The 26,924-nt window shown below is 34.7% G+C and overlaps 2 protein-coding genes across 4 annotated transcripts; one reads left to right on the top strand and one right to left on the bottom strand.

Moving 5' to 3' along the window:
- Positions 1-1,376: 1,376 nt before the first annotated feature.
- Positions 1,377-10,335, bottom strand: LOC127934216 (CUB and zona pellucida-like domain-containing protein 1). Its single transcript, XM_052531451.1, has 13 exons — positions 9,343-10,335; positions 7,811-8,004; positions 7,459-7,596; positions 7,194-7,323; positions 6,848-7,040; positions 6,084-6,225; positions 5,611-5,766; positions 5,472-5,527; positions 4,539-4,714; positions 4,051-4,451; positions 2,664-2,760; positions 2,404-2,578; positions 1,377-1,884 (listed from the first exon to the last, which is right to left on the bottom strand). Exons 1-13 carry the CDS (start codon positions 9,466-9,468, stop codon positions 1,730-1,732), a joined length of 2,139 nt encoding a protein of 712 aa, XP_052387411.1. The 5' UTR covers positions 9,469-10,335; the 3' UTR covers positions 1,377-1,729.
- A 776-nt stretch (positions 10,336-11,111) lies between these two features.
- LOC127934217 (Golgi integral membrane protein 4) lies at positions 11,112-25,821 on the top strand. 3 transcript variants are annotated; one of them, XM_052531453.1, is made up of 16 exons: positions 11,112-11,713; positions 14,411-14,485; positions 14,768-14,817; positions 15,044-15,097; positions 15,241-15,391; positions 15,614-15,696; positions 16,480-16,563; positions 19,198-19,338; positions 19,427-19,666; positions 20,653-20,903; positions 21,783-21,859; positions 22,244-22,308; positions 22,795-22,983; positions 23,169-23,237; positions 23,328-23,414; positions 24,437-25,821. In XM_052531453.1, exons 1-16 carry the CDS (start codon positions 11,527-11,529, stop codon positions 24,575-24,577), a joined length of 1,944 nt encoding a protein of 647 aa, XP_052387413.1. In that variant the 5' UTR covers positions 11,112-11,526; the 3' UTR covers positions 24,578-25,821. The 3 variants fall into 3 exon arrangements, with proteins under 3 accessions (XP_052387413.1, XP_052387412.1, XP_052387414.1); XM_052531452.1 differs by having other exon boundaries at positions 11,161-11,713; positions 20,641-20,903; XM_052531454.1 differs by lacking the exon at positions 16,480-16,563 and having other exon boundaries at positions 11,161-11,713; positions 20,641-20,903.
- The last annotated feature ends 1,103 nt before the right edge of the window (positions 25,822-26,924 follow it).

Genomic DNA, 26,924 nt, shown 5'->3' with positions numbered 1-26,924 from the left:
CTCTAGTCAAAGAATCTCATCAAATCTGTTATATCCAGTTTTGTCATAGATTTCATTTGTTTGGATATTTGGAAATTTTGCCATGCTATATATACATACGCATACAAAGTATATATATGTATATCTTTGTTGTATTTACTTTAAAAAAAATTACATTGAATTCAAAAAAATAGTTTTTATCAGTGTTTTTATCAAATGCATATATTTGATTATGTTTCTCACACCTAAAAAGAGTTTGAGTAAAATGTAAACTTAATCTATAATAAAAAAATACAAGCAACACTTTTGTAGTGTTTTAATTCATTTTAATATTTAATCCTCTCATGTTTCCCTTTGCTTCACTAGCAAATACCTTTTTTTTTTTTGTAAATCAACAGTAAATAATTTAATGCATATGACTTTAACATATAAACCTGCTTTTGCTAATATGTAAAGTGATGAGTAAAGTGGGTCTATAGATAAAAGTGATTAAAACTCTTTCATTTAAGGATATTGATAGGTAATTAACTTTAAAGAGTATTCACACTTCCAGTCCTGCAGCTTCTGCATTGTTTTCACATAATTTTTTTTTTCAGCAGAAAGTTTTGCTTTTTCATAAGTCACCTGATCTAGGTGACATGAATGCAAGATGGTTTTTGAGATTACTATAGTATTTAATCAATAAACAGGTTTGTTGCTTGGAATAATTAATGTTGGCCTACTTTTTATTTTCTTTCATAAACTCAGTGAAGCACCTCATTCATGAAGACTAAACAAAAATGCTGCAGAAAGGCTGTGATAAACATTTAGATTATTTTTATTTAAATATTTTTAATTGCTAGTTTAGATAAATGTGAATATTTTTAATAAAACATGCTCTTTTTTACTAACTTAAATTGGTCCTTAAGAAAAAAATAAGTAAGTTTAAATGCATTTTTTTTTCTTGTAATCTGAAAGATTGCAATTGGAACTGGTTTATTGCAAATTATATTACTTTGTTCTAGACAGGGTCATTTTAGTATAATTGAGATACTAGTTTACTAGTTTTTGTTTAATATCATAAAAATATTTTTTTTTTCTCTCTTGAGTGGTTTCTATTTTCACAAAAGCATGTGTGTGAAAAGTACTATAAAACTACACTGTTAAATATAAACTGTTGAGAAAACTTAAAAAAACTGGAGACCCAAAAGGTTTCGTTAGCTGGAAATTGTGCAGTTGCATTTTCTACAGTGTAGTTTAACTTTGTTTCATTTATATATGTGAGCTGAACTCTTCAAAATCCATTTCTTATTATGACTAAAAGTAAAGCAGTACATACAATAACAAGTGAACGACACTTTCTGCACACAACATGGACTAAAGAGTGTATTTTGGCAAATAACCACAACATCATAAATCCTGAAATGTGCATTTTATTTTAAAACCAACATTCATTTGTAAAGGTTATGTTCTCCCAACCGCACTGTAATGCCATCTCATTCTTGGTATTGTAATTATATATCCTAATAACGGTGTTATGTTCAGTGAGGCATGTTGTGTGAAAGTGAAGAAGGAAATAAGTGGAAAAAAAAGATGATATCTAAGAATTAGTATAATACCAGCCACACCAAAGATCATTGTTGTGTGATTATACCATTTACTCCAAAAAAAAAAAAAAAACCTGTTCATTTACTGCTTATGTATGCGATACACTAGAAACTGAAAGAATCTAGTTCTTTGTGCGTCTACTCAAACTAGCCACGAAAGGATCTCAGAAAGTGGACAGTAGATGCATGCGGTCAATAGATCTTGTTCTTCTGACATTATATACCAAAATCCCCACCAAGACGGCAATGGAGACAACAAAGAGTCCTGCAAAGACCCCGGTGCTTGTGCTGATGTGTAGAAATCCACCATCTTTTGATGCTACAAAATGAAAGATGGACAAAGAGATTATGGCATAGAAATGATGGCAACACTTTACACTGTTAACATTAATTAAAGGAATAATTCACCCAAAAATGACAATGTGCAAAAATACACTCATTCTCAGGCCAGCCACAATGTAGATGAGTTTGTTTCTTACAAACATAAAACTGTTTGCTTCACAAGACATTCATTGATGGACTGAAGTGGTGTGGATTTGGACTCTCATTCTGACGGCACCCAATCACTGCAGAGGATCCAGTGGTGAGCAAGTGAAGCTACATTTCTCTGAATCTGTTCTGATGAAGAAACAAACTCAATCTTGGATGGCCTAAGTGTGATTTCTTTTTCAGCAAGTTTTTGGGAGAAAAATTCCTTTAACAAACATGAATAAATACTACAAGTAATATATTACTCAATGTTAGTTAATGCATGAAGTTATTTAAATAATGGAACCTTATAAAGCGTTACTGAAATAAAACTTCCAGTTAACTATTCTATTAAAATATATTGATATACCAGCATTATGAGTCTGTCTTGCCACACGCAAGGGACCCTGGGTGATGTAGTGCCTGGCAGTTTCTTGGCTCACATCTCGCCTACGTCTCCGTGCTGCTTGACTTAGGCAGCCTTGGGCACATCTGGAGTTTAAGCTGTCTTTTGCACACAGGATCACGGAGCAGCTAATGTACACCTGTCACCACCATTTCAGAGGATTTTAGTGTAATGTTCCTGCTAAACACAATTTACACAGGCATTGTTATGCAAATTTGCTGTACCTCATCAAAGCCTCCAGTGAACTTGAAAGCTTGGATCTCAAAGTCATACTTTGTGGAGATGCTTGGGTAAGCTTTAACTGTATCATCCAAAATACACCTGAAATAACACAATCAAAGAAATCAATGACTTCTGACGTCTATCATTCTTAAGTTTCTTTAATATTACCTATATAAGAAAATTAGAATTGTGCATTACTTTTTCAAAATGAATAGGTCACTACTGAATAGTCTATGCTCACAAAGGCCTCATATATTTGATTAAAAAAAATTCAGAAATAAACAGTAATATTGTGAAATATTATTACAATGATTTTCTGATTAATAGAAAGTTTATAAGAACTGCATTTAACAGAAATAGGAATCATTTGTAACATTATAAATGACTTTCACTTTTGATCAATTTATTGCAATCCTTGTTGAATAAAAGTTTTAATAACTTATAAATCGCTATTTTAAGATCTCTCAGCAAATCAAGTTTTTGCAGATTAAGCTGTGAGTAACTTGACCTTATAATTAAATGACAATTGTTTTCTTTCACTTTTTACAGTGTAAACGGTAGCACTTTATTTTACAGTCCTGTTCCTCATGTACATACATGTACTTATTATAGTAATTACATTAACTAATAACTAAGTACTAACCCTGAACCTAACCCTGAACCTAACCCTACCCCATGTAGTTACCTTGTATTACCAGAACTTTCTTATATAATACACTGTAAGTACACTATAAGTACATGTAAGTACACCTACTGTAAAATAAAGTGCAACCGTGTAAACAATGCAAGACAAGTTTATTTATATAGCACATTTCATACACAATGGTAAAACTGATTTAAAATTAAAAATAGTAAATTATTATACATAAAATACAGTGCAATCAGTTTGTATGTAGCACAGAGCTCTTTCAATAAATGCACAGCTAAACAGATGATTTTTTTTAATCTAGATTTAAATGTGGCCAATGTGTTAATGCATCTGATCTCATCTGGAAGCTGATTCCAACTGCAAATGTGTTTAGCACTGAAACAGGATCAGGTGCACAAATACAAGCATCAATCTTTAGCTTTTCACATTACTAAGTCACACCTGTGATAAATGGCTCTGAGGCCCACCCACTTTTGTACAAGGGCTTGAACCTTAAACCTTTTTGTCAGTAGCCCAAAAGCTTAATTTAGCAAGCTTTTAATTTGGCAAAGTTCCTGCAGTGTTTTAAGCATAACCAATGACAAGCTTGGAATATAATGAATACACTTCTGGTGTTAGTTATAGGCCTACTTACTCTTTCATTAGTACATTCTATTGCTCATACTTATGGCTGGATGACCATAAAATGGACAACATCCTATTCTAAAAACATCCAAATCTGGTTCAGCGTAAAGTCTCACCCATCTTTGATGATGTCATAAAAGACAGCACTGAATGGATTGTCTTCTGGAGTGGCTCTGCAGGACTCGACGAAGAGAGTGACCTCTGGTAGAGCAGTACGAGCTTCAATGCCCATGTAGATCTGGTCCATCAGCTGAACCTGCACCGGATACAGGCTGGGATCCACCTGACTTCTGAAGCTGTTGTCGGTGAAAACTTCAAACGAGTAACCAAATGTGCCAAAGCTAGATTCAGTGAAGATGTAGTCAGATTTATGGTTAACATAGCGGTTGGAGACGCTGGCCATTTTGGGATACTGGCAGGAGAAGCCGAATTTAACTTGATTGCGTCTGGTGATAACAGCATTCTGGTTCTCGAAGGAGTTGATCTCGTTTTTGAAGACGATGAAATCTCCAGAGTCCTGATTGGTGTTGAAACCAAAGATAAAGTAAGGGAATGTAAGGGGTTTCAATGCTCAAATATTTAACTGTGTGTGTAGTTGTCATACATCCATTGTAGTGCCACAGGTGTTGAGGGACATCGTGCCCAGGATGTGGGTTGCATTAGAGGTAAGGGAGCAGGTGGGGTCTCGCAGTTGGAGCCAGTTCTGGTCAATCCCATCCATGGAGGCTTTACTGACTACAATGCTGATACTGTTATCGTCACAGATGACCTTTGCTTCACCTTGAAAAATATGACTCATTAAGTATTTTTATGACACCTGCATTTAAAATCATAAAAACACCAATGCATTAAACATGACTTATACAATTATGTGAATGCAAACGCACTGAGACATGCAAGAATTGCACAACGAACACAAGAGCAATGCAAAACTCGATGCATTCTATTGGATAAGGCATTTAATTTGACTGTTTTACTTACTACCTGAATAATAAATCACCTGGTTTAGTAGATTTAAAGGAAACTTGCTTTAGTACTGAGGTTTGTTACTGTCACAACAAGACCAAAAAGATTCGTTCACTGTATCGTTCAATGGCTATTTCCGTAAGTAACATCGTTATGTCTGTAGGTGGCGATAAGCAAATGTTTGTGTTTTATGATTGAGTTATAAAATTATTCAATCAACCGATTCATTAAAAACAGGTTTAGAGTCCTTGAGATTATATTTGCTTGTCTGCAAAAACATTAAAGTAAAGAATTCTAGAACTAACGTTAAAGCATTATTTTCTCTAGCTTAAATTAATAAATAATTTCGTCATTGTATTGTGTCATCTAATATTTTACCACATCACAGAAAGTTTGGCAGGTACGTGCTTCAAAAGTATTAAACTTAATTGAATAAAACGTGTCACTGATTCATTCACTTAAAAGATTCTTTGAAAAACAGATTCGTTTGCGAACAAACCCCGGAATTTTCTAAGCATTCGCATTTGTATTCAAAACCTTACATTAAAGATGTTTCTGCTAATGTATTTACCTGAAAGAACCCTTGCTTTTGCCACAGCCACAATGATGCACCTCATTTCTGACTGACTGATAAAGACAGACAAGAACTCTTAAGAAACTATCCAGAGAATAAAAATAACCAGTGAATATAAATACAGACTCCATTTTACCTGTGAAGTGCCTCTGCTGCGAAACACACAGGTACACGACGGTACAAATCCGTCTTCTGTGGAGTCCAAGTCAGTGTTGCAACCAAAACCCCATTGTTCTCACTTGTCAAGGTCTTAGACATATTAGAGGGGCCACTGACCTGGAAGTCAAAGATGCTACACAGACAGAAGGAACAGAAAGATCAGATAACATTAACTCAAGAGGCTTCAATGGAAAACCTGATTCTGCAAACATTGTCAGTTGAGCATGTCAAGGTATTCTTTCCGACTTGATCTAGTGATATAAAATGGAATTCAGTTAAATGCATCTAATCACGCCACTTAGAAATGCAAAGAAATAATGGATTCAAAATCTGTTATGACTGGCACCAATAAGCAAAATGCAATTAAATCTGGATGTTGCAGATAACGCAACGTTGGCATAACAAAAACTTACAGAAGATAAATACTTTGCCACAGAACATTATTCTGACCTGTTGTCGGAGATCTGTGCTCGCAGGGTGATCTCATGCTCCTCTCCCACAGCGGCATGATGCACATCTCCATGTAGAGGAGTAGGTGTCAAGAAACTTGGTTTGTTCACACCTGGTACACAACCCTGAGATGGTGGAAGAACTGCAAGATTGTGTGGAATATGTTTAAATACATAGAAATGCACAAAGTATCAGCGCTACACAATTCACAACAGACGAACATTTATTGTACGTGCAGCATAAGTTCACTTCTGCTTTCAGTTGCGTGTTCTGAAACAATTAACAAAAGCAAAACCAAACCTGTTTATCCACTGCTTTTCTTTTGACATATCTTGCATTGTTTTGGCTCTTGCTAATAACATGCATTCTTTTAAATGACAGAAACCTGTTGTTCAAGTCAGTTAAAATCAAATGAATGTCTATTGGTTTTCTGGAAGTGATCATTGTCTTGAATATTGATTGTATTATTCCGTAGTCAATGTATAACTTAACATTTCTTTGTAATTGTTTGTAAAATAAACTAGCAATTTCTGAATGAAAGTTGTTTTTACACCAAATTTTGCCTAATGGTATTCCTTTCGATTTGTTAAAAAATAAAAATTGAAATATTGCTATTAATATTTCTTACTTTTTTACTTAATTTGAACACATTTTTGTTATTTCTATACATTTCTTCTAAAAATCTATATAGCATCCTAAATGATTTAATTGAATGAGGGAGAGTCTTTGTTTGACCCATAACAGATAATGTGATTCTCACTCACTTTCAATTGCAAACTGCAGAGGCACTTGACTGAGAGCGGCTGTGTTACTGCTGACATTGAATGCATTACTGACTGAGAAGACCCCATTTTCATCAGTCAGAGTTATGTTGGAAATGGGATAATCCTCCAGCAAGAGCTCAAACACATGCACACCCACTTCCAGAGAATCTTCTCTGTGCAAAGTGCATGATTCCTACAAAACACAATAAACCATTCAAAATACAAAGGGGCAAGGAACATAATTTTTACAGGGGAAAATTTATCAGGTTTTTTAAAACTAAGCATTTACCCTTCCAATTTGAGTTTTTTTCTTCAAGTTGAAGAGTTTGCAATTAGAAGACGTTACCTGATAAAGATGTATGTTTTGATGTTGATGGCACACTGTGCAGTTGGCGTCATTAAACCTGCATCTCACAACATCGTTATCTGGATCATGTGCCAGCAAATGTATGTTCTGGAAGCAGTTCTGAGGAATCCTGAGGATTATCAAAAAGACAATGCGTCGTGATGCATTATTTATTTACGGAACTGGATGTGTCTGTCAATGAAAATACAAATGCAAAATACATGTATTAATACATTTTCATGATGTCATTTTAAAAAGCACACACCTTATGTTTGGAATTGCTGCTGAAACTGGGGATCTGTTTGGAGACTGAGTGTCAGATCGACGGCCAGTGTCAACATGAGTGCGAAGTGTCCATCCACCGACACCATGAACATTATCCTTCCAGCAGCAACCAGAGGAGCTAACAGAGATATTTCATAAAATGCATGAGCATTTATGCCATTTATGGTTTTAGCTTATGAATATGCATTAACTACAGAACTTGATATGACAATCTTTTAACAATCCTTTTTATTAATTTGTTTTTTATCTATAATGTGTATTACTGTAAGACTGTTATCAATGACTTAAGTCAGAGCATAATAGTTCTGTTATAAAAACAGCATCAGAATTACCTCAGAACGAATGGACCATTACTAGTGACATTGGTGGCAATGTGAACCTCTGATTGGCACCACAGATTTTGAGCTGTGCTGTCGGTCACCACAGGTTCAGTGTTAGTGAGGATGCCACACGATCCACTCTCACAGATCCAGTCAGCCTGAGAACCACATGGACCCATACTGGACTCTCTGTAGTAAAAGTGCATCTGCCAAAAACACATAGAGGACACTGGGGATATACAGGTGCTGGTCGTCATATAATTAGAATATCATCAAAACATTGATTTATTTCACTAATTCCATTCAAAAAGTAAAACTTGTATATTATATCCATCCATTACACACAGACTGATATATTTCAAATGGTCTCTCAGTCTGGTTCTGTAGGCTACACAATCATGGGGAAGACTGCTGACTTGACAGTTGTCCAAAAGACGACCATTGACACCTTGCACAAGGAGGACAAGACACAAAAAGTAATTGCAAAAAGGGCTGGCTGTGCACAGAGCTCTGTGACCAGGCACATTAATAGAATTAAATGTGTTTTCTGAGGTCCAAGGTCAACACAGCTGTATACCAGGAAGTTTTAGAGCACTTCATGCTTTCTGCTGCTGACCAACTTTATGGAGATTCAGATTTCATTTTCCAACAGGACTTGGCACCTGCACACAGTGCCACAGCTTCCAGTACCTGGTTTAAGGTGCCACAGTGCCACAGACTGATCCTCTCTGCCACGCCGCATTGCTGCAGTAATTTGGGCAAATGGAGTCCCAACTAAGTATTAAGTGCTGTACATGCTCATACTTTTCATGTTCATACTTTTCAGTTGGCCAAGATTTCTAAAAATCCTTTCTTTGTATTGGTCTTATGTTATGTTCTAATTTCTGAGATACCCAATTTGGGTTTTTCCTTGGTTGTCAGTTATAATCATCAAAATTTAAAGAAATAATCATTTAAAATATATTAGTCTGTGTGTAATGAATGAATATAAAATATAATTTTCACTTTTTGAATGGAATTAGTGAAATAAATCAACTTTTTGATGATATTCTAATTATAAGACCACCTGTACTTCTCACATGTTTCACATGAATTACATATCAAGTGTTGTTATTATTAACTAAAACTATTTTTAACTCTGTATTTTAAGTAAAGATGATATAAAATATAATTACTGGATGAAAACTAAGATAAAAAAGGACTTGGCATAATTTAAATAAATATGTTAAAGTATTAAACTTACAGAAAATAAATGAAATATATATGTATCAAAAGCACACAACAAAATAAATATAAAAAATCTAAAATGTTAAAATTTAAAACATAAAAATAAAAGCAAAGTGTAAATATTATACTATAATATATAAACAATAATATTAATACAATTAAATTGCTTTGCACAACAGCAAGCTGAGAAATTTCAGGAAATTAAGCATTCACAATATAAGCTTCCTTCATTTTACATGCTCTGCATGAAAGTAACACAGAAATAAACTAATTAAAATGAGATTCATTAAATTAAAAAATTTCAGAACTGGATTTACCTCCAATGATCCATCTGGAAATCTGTTTCCAGGTGTGAATGTCATGGAACCCCCATAGAAACCTACGGCTGGTCCCAGAGCGAGAGCCAAGCTGATCAGCAGCAGCAACATTGTGCTGTGTGCCATTGTGTCTGATGGAATCAAATGGGTGCATACTTTCTGTTTCTAAGTTATTGTTTGAATTGTTAAACCAGCTGAAGACATGCACGTGATTAATGACAGGAATTAGCTTCCTCTAAAAGCAACATACAGAGATTATTTTTATCCAGTTACTATATTACTATTGACTTCCTATGATGGAAACATTATACATTCTCATCATGTTTAACATTTTAAAAAATCTAAGTTTTGTCAAATTAATCAATTAATACATGTTGAATTATTTTTTCTTGCACAAGAATATTAAAATACTGTTTAGAAATAATTTTTTTGACAGTCTGTATTCCAATCAAGAGGAAATTCACATTCCTCAAGCATGATATCAGATATTTCAGAGGATTTTCAGATTAAATTTCAGTCCGTGAATCACTACCATCTGATAAAAAGGAAAATTAGCCCATCGTTTACTAAACCTTATGTCTTTCTAAACCTCTATACTTTCTTTTTTTGCCTGAAGATGTTAAGCATTTTAACGCCTTGCATTTTCATGTGTGAAGGCTGTCAAACCCTAACATCTTTTTTTGTGATCAAAAGAAGAAAAAACAAGTCATACAGGTTTGTATAAACACTTTTAGATCAGCCTTTCTCTTTAACTGAAGAGAAGGTTGTGGCCATTGAGCAACATGAGGTTGAGGTTTATAATAGTGAAAGGGAATGTAGGCTTCTCTCCTCACGAGTCAGCACTGATTTGTTATCCTAATGCTCAGTATAGTGATTTTGTTAAGTTGCTTTTGAATTAAAACAGATTGCCTTTTAATAGACTTGTTTACTCAGAGAAACAGTAGCTTTGGATGGCATTCAGCACATTTCTTATAAAAAAGTTCAGAGGAAAAGAATGTGAGAGAATTTAAAGAAGGGCTAGAGGTTTTTTTTTTTTTTTTCAAAATGATTAATAAGAAACAGTTGAAGTGGACAAAAGTTCCCCAGCAAATTTGCCTCCTGCTGCATTTGTCTAAACAGGAAAAGCATTGTTTTATTCTTGGGGATAACACTTCTGGAGACAGTTTCAATGTCTTCTGTAACAGGGCATGTCTTGAAAGTTTAAAAAAAGCTGTTGTTAAAGGGCTCTAAAACCAGTTTTATTAGGTAGTTAATTAATCATTTAATAGCCAGCTAAAATATATATAGAAAAATTACCCTATATCTATCTATCTATCTATCTATCTATCTATCTATCTATATATATATATACAAAAGCCACATTTTCAGCAGTCATTGTTCCAGTCTTCAGTGATTTGTTTGTGGAAACGTATTCATTTTTCTGTGAACCATCGATGAATAGAAAAATCTAAATGAAAGCAATTATTTGAAACAGAAATCTTTTGTAACATTATTCAAATGTCTTGCTGTCAAATTAATGCCTCCTTTTTGAATAAAATTATTCATTTATTTAAAAATAGACTTGGTGTTCCAAAGTTAATGACATTTGTATTATTATTTTTACAGTTTAAAATAACAAAATAAATAAATATATATATGTTTTTTTTTTTTTTTTTTTTGCACTTGGAAACATTTCCTTGCCTGTTCTGGACATTTTTGGAGACGTTCTCACACGCACGCCCCTCCCATCAGAGCAAATCTATTTTGATTGACACGAACCTTAACCAATCGTAGCAATTTAATGTTTGTGAGGGGCGGGAGTTCCTTCTGGATGATTCGCTGTCGCAGCTCTACGTGACACGTAACTAAAGGTGCGATTAGGCCTCTCTAAACTTCTTTTAATTAGTAAAAAGACCGTTTTTCATTATGTAGGAAACTTAACAGAGCTTTGACTAAGCACGAGGACCGACTACAACCGGATTCATTATTATTTTTTTTAATCTGTTGCTCAATCTGTTTTTGGAAAACTTAGCGAAACGTGAGACTTTTGTAAACATTTCAAACATAAAAGTCGCAAGAGCAACTGTGATGCAATTATAATGTTTCACGAGGAATCTGGCAGAGAACTCAGCTTTTTCTACACTGAAGAGTGAAGAGAAAATAATTCCCGGGAAAGTTTCTGTGGAATCCGGGAGAGGAGGGAACATGGGCAACGGCGCGTGCTCCAGGAAGCAGAAGAAGATTTCCCAGTCTCTGTTACTGCTCACAGTGGTGTTTGGGATGATCTACGGTGGGATGTTTTCCTACGAGATGCACAAACAGCTGAAGAGGACAGAGGAGATGGCCGTGAAATACCAGCAGCACCAGGAGTCTCTTTCCGCTCAGCTTCAAGGTAAAAACACACGTCGCGCGATGACGTCACGACGCAAGCAACATTCTGTGAAACATTAAAAAAGCGAGCTAAGAAACTTTTTATCTTATTTATTTATTTGTTTTAACTGTTAGTGACCGTCCTGTTGGGCCTTTGATTGTGGCGTTGTGGTTAACGCTTCAGAGAGGTCATCAAAAGTTTTAGGTTTCAGTGACATAAAGGAATCTAACATGATAGATGACATGTTTTGAATACACATTAACTGAATTTCTAACTTTTCTGCAAGTTTTAAGACCCAGTCATGAAAATAGAATGTTGCCTACTGGTTAAGAAAGATCTAGGCTCTTAAACAAAACTTCCACTGTTGTTTAAAAGTTTGGGATCAGTAAGATTGTTTTTATATACATCTAGAAGCGTCTTGTCCATCATGGTTGCATTTATTTGACCAAACCTACGTAAAATTGCGAAATATATTATTTCCTTTAAAAATAATGGTTTTCTATTTTACTATGCTTTAAAATACCATTTATTCCTGTGATGCAAAGCTGTATTTTCATCATCATTACACCATTCTTCAGTGTCACATGATCCTTCTGAAATCATTCTAATATTCTGATTTAATAACAGTGTTAGAAACAGTTTTGCTGCTTAATATTTCTTTTAGAACCTGTGATACTTTTTTCATGGATTCTTTGTTGAATAAAGTTAAAAAGAACAGCCTTTATTTAAAATAGAGATTTTTCTAGCAATAGTTTTATTACTTTTTAAAAATAAATGTTACATCCTTACGGAATAAAATCATCAATTTCTTTCCAAAATAAATAAATAAATAAATTGTTGGGCAGTTGAATATGAATATTGGTTAAAGATAATCAAATGATTGTGTTCAAACAATTTAAACGATTCAATATAGCAATACACACATTTCATCTTCTACACGCTTGACTAATAGATTTTCAAAGAAATTCATTGATTAAGTTTGCAATCCTTTTCATGCAAATCTAACTGTGTTTTGATGCAAATCCATCTTTGCCGCAATTCACACAGTGAGATGTATTTGAAACTGATCAAGTGGTCTGAAATCATGTATTTAAATCCCAGAAATGTTTGCTTGTCTCTGTGTAGCTACAGCATTGATTCCCTGCAGGTGCTCATTTTTATGCAAAACATTATGTTGGCAACCAGCTTGTTTCAACCTGTGCCTAATTTCACAGTCTTTCATTCTATTGTCCCACAGAGATGGGCTTCGTTGTTTGCCCTCACTCCAAGCTCGATATGATTGCTGCTGAAAGGGCAAGAAGAAATGGCCTTTGCCTTTAGATCAAAAGTAGATCTATGTTAAACTGTTGATGATTAAACTACAGTTTTGTTGCTTTCCCATGTGGACCTTAACAAAAATAAATACATTTAAATGCTCAGAGCTCAACAATAAGATTTTTACAAGAAATATAATATATAAATAAAACAATTAAAAAAATAAAAATATAACAGCCATTTAAAATAAATGTTATAAATTAACATTAAATTGTTTTATTTACATGGTTCTGATTTTTGTCTTTATCAACAAATTTTATTAATAACAATGTTTTTATAAAATAATTAGTTTTTATTGAACTTCCTGTGGGGAGAGATTTAGGTTTTAAGTATTTAATTTTAGAATTATTTTAGAATTAATTATAATTGTCATTTTTAATAAATTGCCCCATATTTATATAGTTCATATTTGTCTTGACAGCAACATATGAACAATATAAATTACAAAAAAAGTTTGTTACAGATGTTTATTATGGGCTTTGGGACATTAAATCTTTAGTCGAACAGGTTTCTTATGTCCTGAGCATGAATGCTTTTATTGTACCACTAGGAGGTCTTATATTGAGACTGTGTTTGACAGTCATCTGTGATTACTGGCTTCGAGTCATAATCACTGCACAGCCTCTTTAATCAGTATAATCAGTACTTTATGTGCCAGTAATGTAATGATGATTGTAATGGGAGGATACAAGACCAGACACAAGGGTCAGAGGATGCAGACCACGTCTTCACTGTAATAGAGTAGTTCAAGATCAAGAAACAACCTACAATGCTGGACTAATATAAATAATGAGAGGGAAAGTTCAGTCAGGCTTTATTTCCTGTGGCATCTCAGATTTTGAAGGAGGGCTGCTGTGCACATTCACATCTCATGTTACATTTAAAACGAGAGCAGCAGGGGCAACCTTTCATTCTGAAGCCATTAGTGAGAAATTAAGAGGGTCGGATGGGGCACTCAACGGGTCAGTGGATCACACAGTGGGAAAAATCTTCAGAAATAGCTCAGCTCAAAGCTTCTGGTTGATGTGGGGTTTAGGGCTGCATGATTCTTACTCACGATTTGTCTTTCTCCATGGGAGTTGAGATCACGATCCTCTCATATGATTCTAATTTTTATCCAAAACATTTATTGCACTCAGGACTTTCAGTTACAATAAAGTGCTGATATTGAGGTGAATGAGTGTTACATAACCAATGCTTTGATGGCTGTATCTGCACTGATTTAGAGGGGATGGATTTAGATATTCAACTTCTTACCAAGCCTTAAAACGCATTAAAACCCAGAACAGTGTTGCTAAAAAGTTGCCTCTTTGAATCACTAAGGATGCACTTTTATTCTGAAGTCGGGCTGGATGTCAGTATACCAGAACCAAATCTATTTTTCTCTCACTTTTTTTCTCTCAGTTGTGTACGAGCATCGCTCCAGGTTGGAGAAATCTCTTCAGAAGGAGCGTCTGGAGCATAAAAAATCCAAAGACGGCAAGTTTGTTTGTGATGTATGCCAACATCAGTGACTAACAGATGAAAAGGGAAACCATGAAGCGTAATGAAATCCTGTAGCTTGCATGATGGATAAACTGGGGCAGCCCAAAGCTGCTATGTTATGCCAACTGTTACGTTAATAGAATCCTAAGATTATTTGGAAACTTTTATGGCAAACTGAAAATGCATGACTGCAGTAGGAATAAAATAACATGCGATGGCATAAACAGTATTGCATTGGACTCTGCTGTAATACTTGCTTTTGCTTTTTCCTCACAGATTATCTTGTGTATAAAATAGAGGCTCAGCAGTCTCTCAGCAAAGAAAAGGTTTGTCGTTCAGAGATCTACAGCATAAAGGATGGAGTAAAAACTTGAGTTGTGAAATGCAGGAGAAGCTTTGCCCTGAAGTCAAATGCTCATCTGGTTGTTTGTATGAGTATGACTCATATGTTCTCAGATATCACGGCCTGTGGCTCTCTGGCATGGTGTTTAGATGCACAATGATGCTGTGCATACAAAATAACCAGGTCTGTTTGTATTTGTCTGCTTACAGCAAGACTCCGGCGTCAGGTTTAATTCTCTGCATTCCCAGCATCAGATTTTGAAGGTCAGTGGGAAAAACACATCTACATGCTTGCTTTCAAAAATAATGCTTTGTGATGTACTGTAAAATATGCATGTCTTTTCTTCCCTCACCAAACACAAATAATTCACTGTTGTGTGTGTGTGTGTGTGTGTGTTTACCATCAGAACCAGCATGACGAACTAAAAAAGCAGTTTTATGAGCTACAAGAGCAACATCAGCTGCAAGAAGATGAACACAACAAGGCATTAGATGAACACAAACAGAGGCTCGACGAGGTTCATCAGACTAAAGAGTCAGAGATTTCCAAGCTCAAAGGTATTACGTTCCCACCATCTTTCTCATAGCAGTCACAAAGCAACACCCTTGCATCCGTCAACTAAAAGAGTCACGGCAGTGTGTTTTGCACAGGCAAGAAATGTGAACATTTATTTTGCCCTGTGCATCCCACAGTCGTTTATGCCACCTTCTGTAGTCTGTATGGAGGAGTTACCAGCTGTGGTCATTTCAGCTGACTCCGTTTTCTCTTTTCTTCTCCAGAGAATATATTAAACCTACGTGAGGAGAACAAGCAGCTGAGAAAAGCTCATCAGGAAGTCTATGTGCAGCTCCAGGACACCAGGGTAATGCCGAAAAGCACTATGGGTTTTGTTTTATATTAGCACAATGCTTCAGCTTTAAAGTAAAAGCAACTTCTTTTTAGAACAATAGTACAAAATATGTGTTATGGTTGTAAGTCTAATTAAGCCATTGGTGCCTTTTGCCACAGATGAATAATATAATCTTGTGAAGTCACGATATGTCTGATATAGTAGCTGTAAAATTTACCAAAAATAAATACACATTAAATATAATGAAGATAAATATGAAGATTAGAAAATATATTTTGCATGAAGAAACTGAATTCTTTTTAAAAGCTATTTGAATTTTTATTTTTTATGTTTAACGTCAATAAAATGCACATTCAAAGCATGTCAATACAAAAGTACATAGTTTTATTTCTTTATTCATGTATATTTAATTAGTGTTTATTTAATAAGTAAAATGTAATATAAATAAATATTATATTTATTTGTTTAAAATATTTTTAATTAAATCAGTACAATGGTGTAATTGTTACTGTGCTTATAATTCCAATACATTACAAATTAGGGAGCAATTGTGCTTAATTGTTATGATTATGCATATATATATGCATATATTTTTCTTTAGATTTTTGGGTGAAATTACCCGCAAATGTTTTAACAATTTTGCATGAAATTGACCCAATTAGAATTTCTATTTAGCCATGATCCTTGGTTTCTTGATCCATCTTGTTGCACTTCAGTTGCACTATCCATACTTGCATTCAGTTTGGTTGTACTGAAAGCTTCTATCTGTGTTGCCTGTGATGGTCCTTTTTGTAGCAACAGCACAAGAACTTAAAATCTACCCACGACCAACTTGTGTTGACCCTGGAGGACCACAAGAGTGCGCTGGCTGCAGCCCAGGTCAGGGTGTGTGTGTGTGTGTGTGCTTTAAGCTGTGTGTTTGCTGTGCATGCATCCTACTGACTGATGAATCATTGAGCAGAGCATTTCCAGTGGGAAATACAAGTCTAGTTTCACATAGCTCATGTAAGCAGCTTGCAAATGGCATGTATTTATTTCTGCACCAATAATAGCAGGTTCCAGTAGTCACACCGTGTCTGTGTGTGTAAGCAAAGCAACGCTGTGTATCAGATTTGAAGATGAAAGTAGCATTTCAGGACTGACCTTATTTTTGCTGCACAAGATACTTATCAGCATGAACCTTTGCAATATTTTACACTTTAATAATTACTGTTATAGATGCCCCTGGTTATATGTATACTAAATCTACATAAAAATAGATAAAAATACAATTGTTTGCATGCTTTGTTTGGTGAAATGTAATTATTACTGAAGCTCAAATTGTGAAATATTGTATTTATTTTTGTAAAAACATACACAAAATAATTTTATTATTTTAACAAAATCATTTTATTCATGTTGTTTTAGTATCATTAAGATGCTATTATAATTTTAAGGATTATATTTTTATTAATATACATTTTTTATGTCAATTTTCATTTTAATGTTTTATTCATTTTGTTCATTTGTGTCATTCTAGAAGTTATATATAATTATTATTATTTTTTTTCAGATTTAGTTTAGTTATTTTAGTTTTATTTATTTATTTTTTGGCTGGAGTCATGAGTTTGTACCGTCCCTATCCAAAAACACCAATAACTAAATAAATATGACAGTGAAAATGTAAATTCAAGATAGCGGACAAAGTGCAAGAAATGTGAAATATTTTTTTTTAATTAAATGAAATTATTTTGTATGCATGTATTTTAATTTATTTATTAATTCCTTTACACAGTATTTGTGGGTGCTGTGCATTTTCATGCTTAACAACATAATCCAAGCTCTTTTGCCATTTACTTTAAGATGCAACAATTAAGTTGCATTTCCTTTGCAATTTGCTTGAGAAATGTTATTTGTATGCCTTGGTCTGTGAGGTTCCTTGGCATTTAGGATAGGCAGCCAGGCAACTCACTAGGTTTTGATGCAGAGCTAATATGTGGACCAAGAAATTATTTTATTTTTTGCATAGTATTGCATATCAATTATGCATCAAAAATATTAGACTGCAGTGCACTTGCTTGAGCTGTGTTAAACAGGCCTACGCCTGCATTTCAAGTCCAGTTCCTTTCCACAAGGCCATAATGATCTCTTGCACACTCTCTCTTTCCTTCACTTGCTCTACAGAACTTCTTACCCTGGTTTAATATGCAAAAATGTGCATGACTCTGATAAGCCATACATGCTGTGCTTCCTGTTTACTCGCTGTGTCTCTGCGGCTTTGTGAAACAGATGAACAGATGCTTGTTAATTAGGACTGTCACTATCTGCTTTCTCAGGATGATGGGAAAGGATGCTGGGAGGAAGTGGGTTTAGCGTGTGTGTGTTTGCACTTGTTCTCTTTTCAAACTCACACATTCTTAGTGTTACTTTCCTTCCATATGCTTCCAGCAGCTGCCTTTCAACCAGAAAAGAAAAAACAGGTACCCAAGTGAAGGAGAAGTGGGAGGAAATAGGATTGGTTAGGTTAGGTTAGGATTGAGGCTATTTGGGTATGAACTGAGGATAATAAAACATTAGTATGGTTTAAAAGAATAATGTTTTGACCAGACACTAGCACTGTTTGAATATCAGATCCAAAGTTTTAGTTGTTACTTACTTCCTGTGTAGCTCTTCCCTCTAATTGGTTTTTGCATCTATTCAAATTTAGCAATTTGAATTGGTGCAATTTTGAAATGAGCAAAAACAAAAAAAAAAAGTTTATGTAAAAGAAAAAATACACACACACACACACACACACACACACACACACACACACACACACACACACACACACACACACACACACACACACACACAGACACACACACACGCAATATATAAATTTCTTTTTATTCAATTTAAATTTTAAAAATCCATTAAAAAAAACTATTTTATGCTTTTGAACACCATATATATTTGTAAATAAAAGTTTCTATAAATATTAAATAAATACATGAATAAAAAAACAAAAACTTGGTTTTGTAGTATTTGTTCAATTAAATACATTTTGCTTTAACTTTAAATTATATGCTTTTTAACTCACTGTTGTATAAACATTAAATGATTAAATAGGTATTAAATATTAAATTAAAATTAAAACCAAGTAGTTTTTTAGTATTTGTTTTAAATTAAATAAAGTTTGTTGTAAGTTCTAAAAATATACTTTTGAGCACAATTGATTTAAAACATTTTAAATGTTAATATAAATATTAAATTATTAGATATGTAAATACATTTCAGGCCACTAAATGAATTTTAAGTAGAAGTAGTTATTATTTATATAGATTGCTTTGGCTTTCATTCTGTTCTTGGTGTTTTTCACTAATAATGGTCTTTAATATCTCTTTCTCTTCTGCCTTTTGTCAGGTTCTTGATTTCAGCTTGCTGTGTTTGTGTCCTGTTTCCGCTCACCTCCAAACATTTCAGCAGTGTATATGACGCTGTCATTCTAATGTGATATTTTGTACTAATGTGGTTGGTCTCCATGTGTTCCAGGTTCAGGTGGATGAATATAAACAGCTGAAGGAAACGCTCAATAAAATGCCCAGTTTGAGACATGAATCTGCTCAGATGGTCCAGCCGGTCCAGAACAGGAACGCAGAGGAGCACCATCAACCCCAAGAGGCTCAGCCAGAGGTGTTGAAGCTGTTCAAAATGTATTCTTTTTTTGTTTCTTTTCAAACTACTCATGTCACTGAGGTCTGTCTCATGTGGATCTCGTCAGGCGGAGAAGCATGATGAGGTTCAGAAGCCTCAGTCGCAGCACAGGGAGGAGGATGGAGAAATGGGAGGAGCTGAGGAGAGGAAGAGAGAGCTGGCAGAGGAGGAGATGGAGCAGGCCGGGCAGCCACAGAAACTGGAGGAGGAGTTTGATGTGGCACATAATGAAGCAGAGGAGGAGGAGCCACAGGCCAACCAACCAGATGAGAACGCGCTGGAGAGGGAGCAACATCACGGTCATGAGGTCAGAACTCTTCCAAACACAAACATTAGTGGCCAAAAATAGGGCCCCTTGGACTAAAGTTGTTCTGTGATTATTTGGCCAAATAAAAAAAAAAAAAAAAAAAAATGTATTTATATTTAATTTAAATTAAAAACATTTATCTAACTTTTTTTTTTTTTTTTTTTTTTACCTTTTTTCAATTAACTGCAAAGGCAAAAAAAATGTTTTTTTTATTGTAAAGTTGTTTTATTTTTATTATAATAATATTATTATTATTTTATAATGGGGGGGGGCAATATTTTTTTATATATATTTTTTTTTTTTTAGCAAGAGAATAGAAGTCGATTTTAATATAATGCAATGTTAACTTTTGGCAGACAGTCCTCAGTCAAGTTAGATTTTTTGAGTTTTGTCTCTTTATGTGAAATGTATGTTAGACAGGTTACTAATAAACTAGTGTGCCTACATAACCTTTTCAAAAGTTTGGGGTCTCAAAGATTTTGTAGTAAGATTTTTGAAAGACAAGCTCACCAGAACAGCATTTATTTGATCAATACGCTTACTAAATTTGATATTACTATAATTAAAAAAAATCAGTTTTTTAAACTGTAATTTATCCCAGTGATGCAAATCTGAATTACTCCAGTCTGTAGTGTCACAGGATCCTTCAGAAATCATTCTTATATGATGATTTGCTTTAAGAAATATATTTTTTCCAGAAGGTTGGCAGCCAAATAATGCTGTTTTGTAAGATGCCTTATTTTCAACTAAATTTGAAAGGCAAAAAATTATAGAAATGATAAATGCATTTATTCTGTGATGAGAAGTACCACTAGAAAGCAGTTCAATATCATTATTTAATACAATATTTGTATGCGCTATATGTTTTTATGCTTTTTATGAATACCGAGTTGTCATCTTTAACAGTCGTCCATTCATGCGTTGTCCTCCAACTCGATCTGCATTCTGTTTGCTTCTCATTGTAAGCTCTTCAGTTTTTCCCCCAGGTGGCGCCAGCTGAGGCTCATGTGCAGCACGAGAAGTCAGCGTATGAACAGCAGCAGGAGCAGCAGCGTCTAGCTGCACATCTGGAGGAGGAGCGCAGACAGCTGCACCTGCATCAGGAGGCCCTGAAGAAACAGCAGCTGCAGCATCAGAAGGAGAAAGAGGAGAAGCTGCGTCTGCAGAGAGAGACAGAGGAACAGCACAACAGAGAAGCCGATCTCAAAGAGCAACAACTCCAGCAAGAAATGCTTCGGTCAGAGACCCTTCCTTGAGTCGAGCAGTTAGGAATTGATTTCAAAAAGTGAATTCTATTAGGAATATTTAAAGAATATATTTGAGAGTTGTGGGCAATCTGGGCATCAAATCACTGAAATGGTTGCGACAACAATTTATTGTAGAAATAATATACATGAAGATGAGACGTCCCATGTTGGTCTCCTAACATTTCAAAGTTCAAACCATTTTTGTGAATATCAAATAATACGGGTGAAATAATGTTCCATTGTCTTTTCAGTGCAACAAACATATTTATGTAAAAATTAACATATTTATTCCAACCTGTACTTATATAATAAAATTAAATAATAAATATCATATTTAAAATAGTTTGAAACTTCTTGCTGACTAATGGGTAAAACCTAGTGGTTTGAAGGATAGTAGCAAAGATTGGAAAATATATAAAATTACAGTTAATTAGTTTTTGTTGGCTGCACTGTGGTCCTTAAATAGTCTTTTAATGTAAAATAATGATTCTTGTTCTATATGAAATACACTGAATGTCATTTAGTGGGAGTCTTCAGTAAATCACGGTAGAATTTTTTTTTGTTCAGAAACAAAACTAAACCGAACACATTCTAGTGTATGAAAAAAAATTTAAGCTGGATTTTTAATTTTTTAAAATATTTTTACTGTTTTGGTGCTTGAAAACTCCTTTTCATCTTTGACCCAAATGAGTAATAATAAATGAAAATCAGTAAATAAATATTTTTATTTTTATTTTTTTGCAAAAAACTACTAGCAAGTTTCTTTCTGCATTCATTGGTTGTGTGTATTACTGTTCTTTCACCGTGTTCTAAACTAGGAAACTCTTACGGTTTATTTTATAAATTCTTTTATTTTCTGTATTTATCAGGGAAAAGGCACAGTATGAAAACATGGATGCTGATATAGTCCAGGGAGAAGAAGAGCCACAGATCGCTGAGGAGAAAGGTGACAGCTGATGTGCTTTTACATCGTAGCAGTGCTACTTTTTCTTTTACTCTGGTACAGTTTTATTGGCTTTGCATTATATGTGAAAATTCTGAAATTGAGATTTATACATCATCCGAAGGCTGAATAAATAAGATTTCAATTGTATGGAAAAAAATCAAAGTTGTCCAAATGAAGTACTTCTCAATGAACATTCCTGATCAAAAATTTAGTTTTGATATATTTACGGTAGGAAATCAAACAGGATCTTTACTTAAATGTCCTAATGATTTTTAGCATAAAAGAAAAATCTATAATTTTGACCCACACAATGTGTTTTTAGCCATTGCTACAAATATACCCCAGCAACCTAAGACATATTTTTCATTTCTCTGTCATTTGTAGAGGTGAATGTGCACCATGAGGAGGCGAGGCCAGATGAAGCAGAGCATGTTCATCATGAAGATGAGGTGTGTTGCCTTTGTTATTACAAAAACATGTACATGCACCAGTATAAACAAGGCTAGGTTTACTATGTATAAACTGCATAAACACATTTTTCAAGGACCTTGATACAAACACTGATCAATTGTTTATATATATATAATATGGCCTTTGCAGGTGTTTTGAAATTAATTATCTGTTTAGAGTGTGGCGCCAGGTGTCTTCAATATTGAACCTTTTCACAATATTCTAATTTTCTGAGATACTGAATTTGGGATTTTCCTTAGTTGTCAGTTATAATCATCAAAATTTAAAGAAGTAAACATTTGAAATATATCAGTCTGTGTGTAATGAATGAATATAATATACAAGTTTCACTTTTTGAATGGAATTAGTGAAATCAACTTTTGGATGATATTCTAATTATATAAACAGCACCTGTATATATATTTAAAAAAATATATTTGTTTTAACCCAGTTTGTGTAATGATGATAAATATCTTTTGTTATAGCATCCTGTAGAAGCAGAAGTTGATCCGGCACATGACCCAAACAACCAGGGCGAGGATGAATTTGAGGAGGCGGAGCATCAGCAGCCCCATGAGGGAGAGAAGGAAGAAGAGGTGGCACCCGTTGGCCACCCTGACATGCACCTGGCCGTAGAGAATCAGCACCAGCCGCCCGCCGAAGAACAGCCGGTGGTAAGTGACCGAGTATATTATAAAATGCATTTGGAGCAGTAATGTGATTTGTCTGTGGCTGAAGATACAAAAAAAGGAACCGAGTATACATTGATTTAGTGTGAGAATTCCCTGTTGTTGACTTCTGTGGGTTATTTATTGTGTACCTGAGAAATTCAGAAATTGATTTTGTGTGTTTTGTGCAGATGGCTGGAAACCCAGACCAACAGGAAGATGCTCTGGATGAGCAGTACCAGGAAGATGGAGATGACGAGGTCGGATAACAAGTGCTAATGCACACACAGTCCTAAAACAAATTAAGAATTGTTATTTGTTGCCTAACTGTGATGGCGTTCTCTCTCCAGCCTCAGGATGAGCTGGTAGATAATCAGAAGCGTGAGGCAGTGCGGGAGGAAGAGGGAGACCAGTATAATGAGGAGAATGGAGAACAGGTATAAAAGTCAAGTCAAGTCGGGTCACCTTTATTTATATAGCGCTTTATACAATACTGTTTTAGTTCAGTAGAAAAATCTTTAATATTTGTTTTTAATATTTCTTCTTTGTTCCTTTATTCAGGTCAGTAAGATTTTTTTTTCTGCAAGGATGCTTTAAATTGATTAAAAGATATATTCGCAGTGTCAAAATGTGTACATTCAATTCATCAAAGATTCCTGAAAGAAACATATTTTCACACAAATATTAAGCATCACGAGACTTTCAACACTGGCAATAATCAGAAATGTTTCTTGAGCTGCAAATCAGCATATTAGAATGATTTACACTGAAGTGAAAAATTACGCATTGCATCACAGGAATAAATTACATTTTACACAAATGTATTGAAATCTAAAAGTTTTTTTATTGTAATAATACTTCACAATATTACAGTTTTTACTGTATTGTGAGCAAAGAAATGCAGCCTTGATGAGCATAAATCACTTCTTTCGAAAAACATTCAAAATTCTTACCAACCCCAACGTTTTAAACAGTAGCACATATAAATAAAATAGATTAAATACATAACCGCTTAACTTTTTTGACAAGAAACCGTTGTTTCAAAGACAAAGAGTTTATGGTTACTGTAATGTGTCATGGTTAGTTGTGTAGTGCTTACGTCTGTAGGTTTTCACTTCTTCTTCTGTACAATCTGCCGCAGTAACTGTAGACTGTTGGGTGAGTCGGATCGATTGCAGCGTTCTCAACGGTGTCCAGTTACTGCCATGAGTCCAGCTTCACTTTAAACACCTCTCCTCCATTTTCACCTCTTCCCTTAGATTCAGGGAATCTCTATCCATATCGGTGCACTTTTAAATGGAAAGGTCACCCAATATTAATACTGTGTCATCATTTACTTCCTCTCATTTTGGGCTAAACCAATCCCAAATTTTTTTCCTCTATGAAACAGAAATTTTAAGTGGTTAGTAGCAAGCAACCATGTTTGAATATTTTTGTTTCCGTTTGTTCGTCTGTACAGGAAGAGGCCAGAGACCAGGATGTAGCGGTGAAGCAGGATAATCAGGCCGCTCAACATCCCAATGAGGAGAACTACGAAGAAGAAGAAGAGGAGGAAGGAGGCAACGGTGATAAACCACCCAATAGCAGGGCAGAAATGTGAGCTGATTGAAAGCAAGGACAGCCAATCGCTGCTACCTGTTTGGATTGGGTTTCCCAGCCTGTTGGGTTGTTCTGATGAATAGGAAACGGGTTTCACTTCTGGTCTTTGAGACACTGAAACCAAGATGCACCTAAATGCCCAACCATTTACAGACCAAATGCTCTGTCTATACTGTCTTGTCATTTCTAGTTAGTATGTTTTGATATGATTTCTTTAACTGGACGACAGATCAGATTCCAACCACCAGAAAGTCCTGCACTGAAAGTTTTGCCAAGTGCCTTTTCTGATCAGTCGCGCTCCACATTCAAGATATATTCCATTATTGAAATTAAACAGCCTTATTTTAGTAGTTAAGACTTATTCTGATGGACTGGCAGCAGTCACCAATCAGCATTGAGTCTTTTCCTGGCCCTACCCAAACACGTGGTGCTAATTCATCCATCGTATCGATGAATAATGCAGGATGGGTTTGGAAAGATGCTTGGGTCAACAGGAATGTTTACAAGTAATTCAACCCGATAACTGTAGCTGTCGAAAGCTCAAGTTTTTAAAAGTTACTATATGTGCTTATTTACCTTAATTGGATTATATGATGCCCAGACGAGAACCAAAATCATTCAGTTTAATACTGATTTTCATCTGCTTTTCACTAAGTGCCTCAGAGATTATATTATACTTTGTCCAATGTCTCCATTATGGAAACACATTTTTATCTTTTTTTTTTTTTTTGGACCTGTCAACTTCTATTCTAGTATAAACTAGTACTAGTTTTCTACATGCTAATGAACGGGGGCCTAAAAAATCTTCTTGTCACTGTAAGTCTTTAACACAACATCAGACAGCAGAGAATTAACGGTACATTGGAAATGAGAATTGATGAGACATAATATTCGCATGTAGATCTAGAATATGTGACGAGTAAATAAAATTGCTGGATTAATTTACTCAAAATGATTTGTTCTGAATGTATGCTAAATCACTACAATACTGAACATTTTTATTTATTTTGTCTTTTTCGTATATACTTAGTTTTATATAAATGAAATAATCTTTTGTCACTTTTTTTTTTTTTCCAGGATGCATAGAACTTTTAGATTTATTAGTTAATGTACTGTAATATTGCTTAAACCAGCTCTCCTGTCAAGTGTTCAGCTTTAATACTTTATATTTAAAATGAATATCTATATGTGTACAGACCCCACCTCCAAAGTTTTGTAAAAGTCAAATAAAACCATTCTAAGTAATATTTTTGTGCAGTTTTTTTTTTGATAAAGGAAATGTGAGCGGAATAAATATGGGTGGATTTAATACTCGTCCTCTTTTAATCATGCCCAAAGTCTGGCATGTTTTGATGTTTGGTGACCTTGAGCAGAGGGGAAAAATCTCTTTGTCTAACACAAATGTAAAGATAAAAGTAAAGTTACACTGCTGTCATCCTGCAGTTCCTGGAAGGCTGATGATGAGAAGCTGCAGTAAGTGACCGAGAGGGAACATATAGACCCAGTTCTTCAGTCAGTCAGAAGAACGAGAGCTCCGGATGAATAGTACATCAAAACTGTTTTCTGCTTCTCATTCTTCATAAAAAGCACTAAATTGGTTGTATTTTGTGTAGCCTACCTGTGTCTGAATTGTTATGGACTTGATTTGCTGACAAACAAAGCCACTTTACAGTTGTAATAGTCTGTATAATTTTGTCAGATCTGTCATCCCTCTGCCATTCGCTTTCCCGCACACACAGTCTTCTCGGCTCGGGTTTCAGCAGTGCTGAAATTGACACCAAAATTATAACAAAACACTGAAGCGCATATGAATTACTGAAAGGATGAGCTGAATTTCACACGACAAAGGCAACTGAATGTGTATAAACATAGTAAATAAATCAATTTGGGGTGATCCCACACTGAAATTGGTTTAATGTTTATGTTGGCCATTCTGTTTGCCGTCATGTCAGGTTTTTGACAGCAGCGTGATCTGCACATTTGTCCTATTTTAAGTCAATTTGACATCATCAGTTTTGTCTGCCGCTAACGGTGTCACATGACTGTATCTGATTTAATCTCTGTGCTCCTTCTTTCACACCATGTCAGCCGGGCATCAAGCAATACCACTCAAGAAAGGACTCGTCTTTCAAAACAGTCCTCAGGACAAGTTTGCACTTAACAAAGCTCAGGGTTGGCATGTCATTGAGCACCAAATAGCCTGAATTACCTGCAGCAGACATGCTTTGACCTTGAACACACCTAAATACAATTTGATAATTGTCTTTTCTCATTTATATCTTGGCTGCTGCTGTCCAAAGTCAAATGCAGGTTTATTTTGAGTTACTGAAATGTGGAAAAGTGAAGTA

Source organism: Carassius gibelio, chromosome A18, assembly GCF_023724105.1.
Source record: "Carassius gibelio isolate Cgi1373 ecotype wild population from Czech Republic chromosome A18, carGib1.2-hapl.c, whole genome shotgun sequence".
NCBI classification, from domain to species: domain Eukaryota; kingdom Metazoa; phylum Chordata; class Actinopteri; order Cypriniformes; family Cyprinidae; genus Carassius; species Carassius gibelio.
This window is presented reverse-complemented; position numbering and strand designations above follow the sequence as displayed.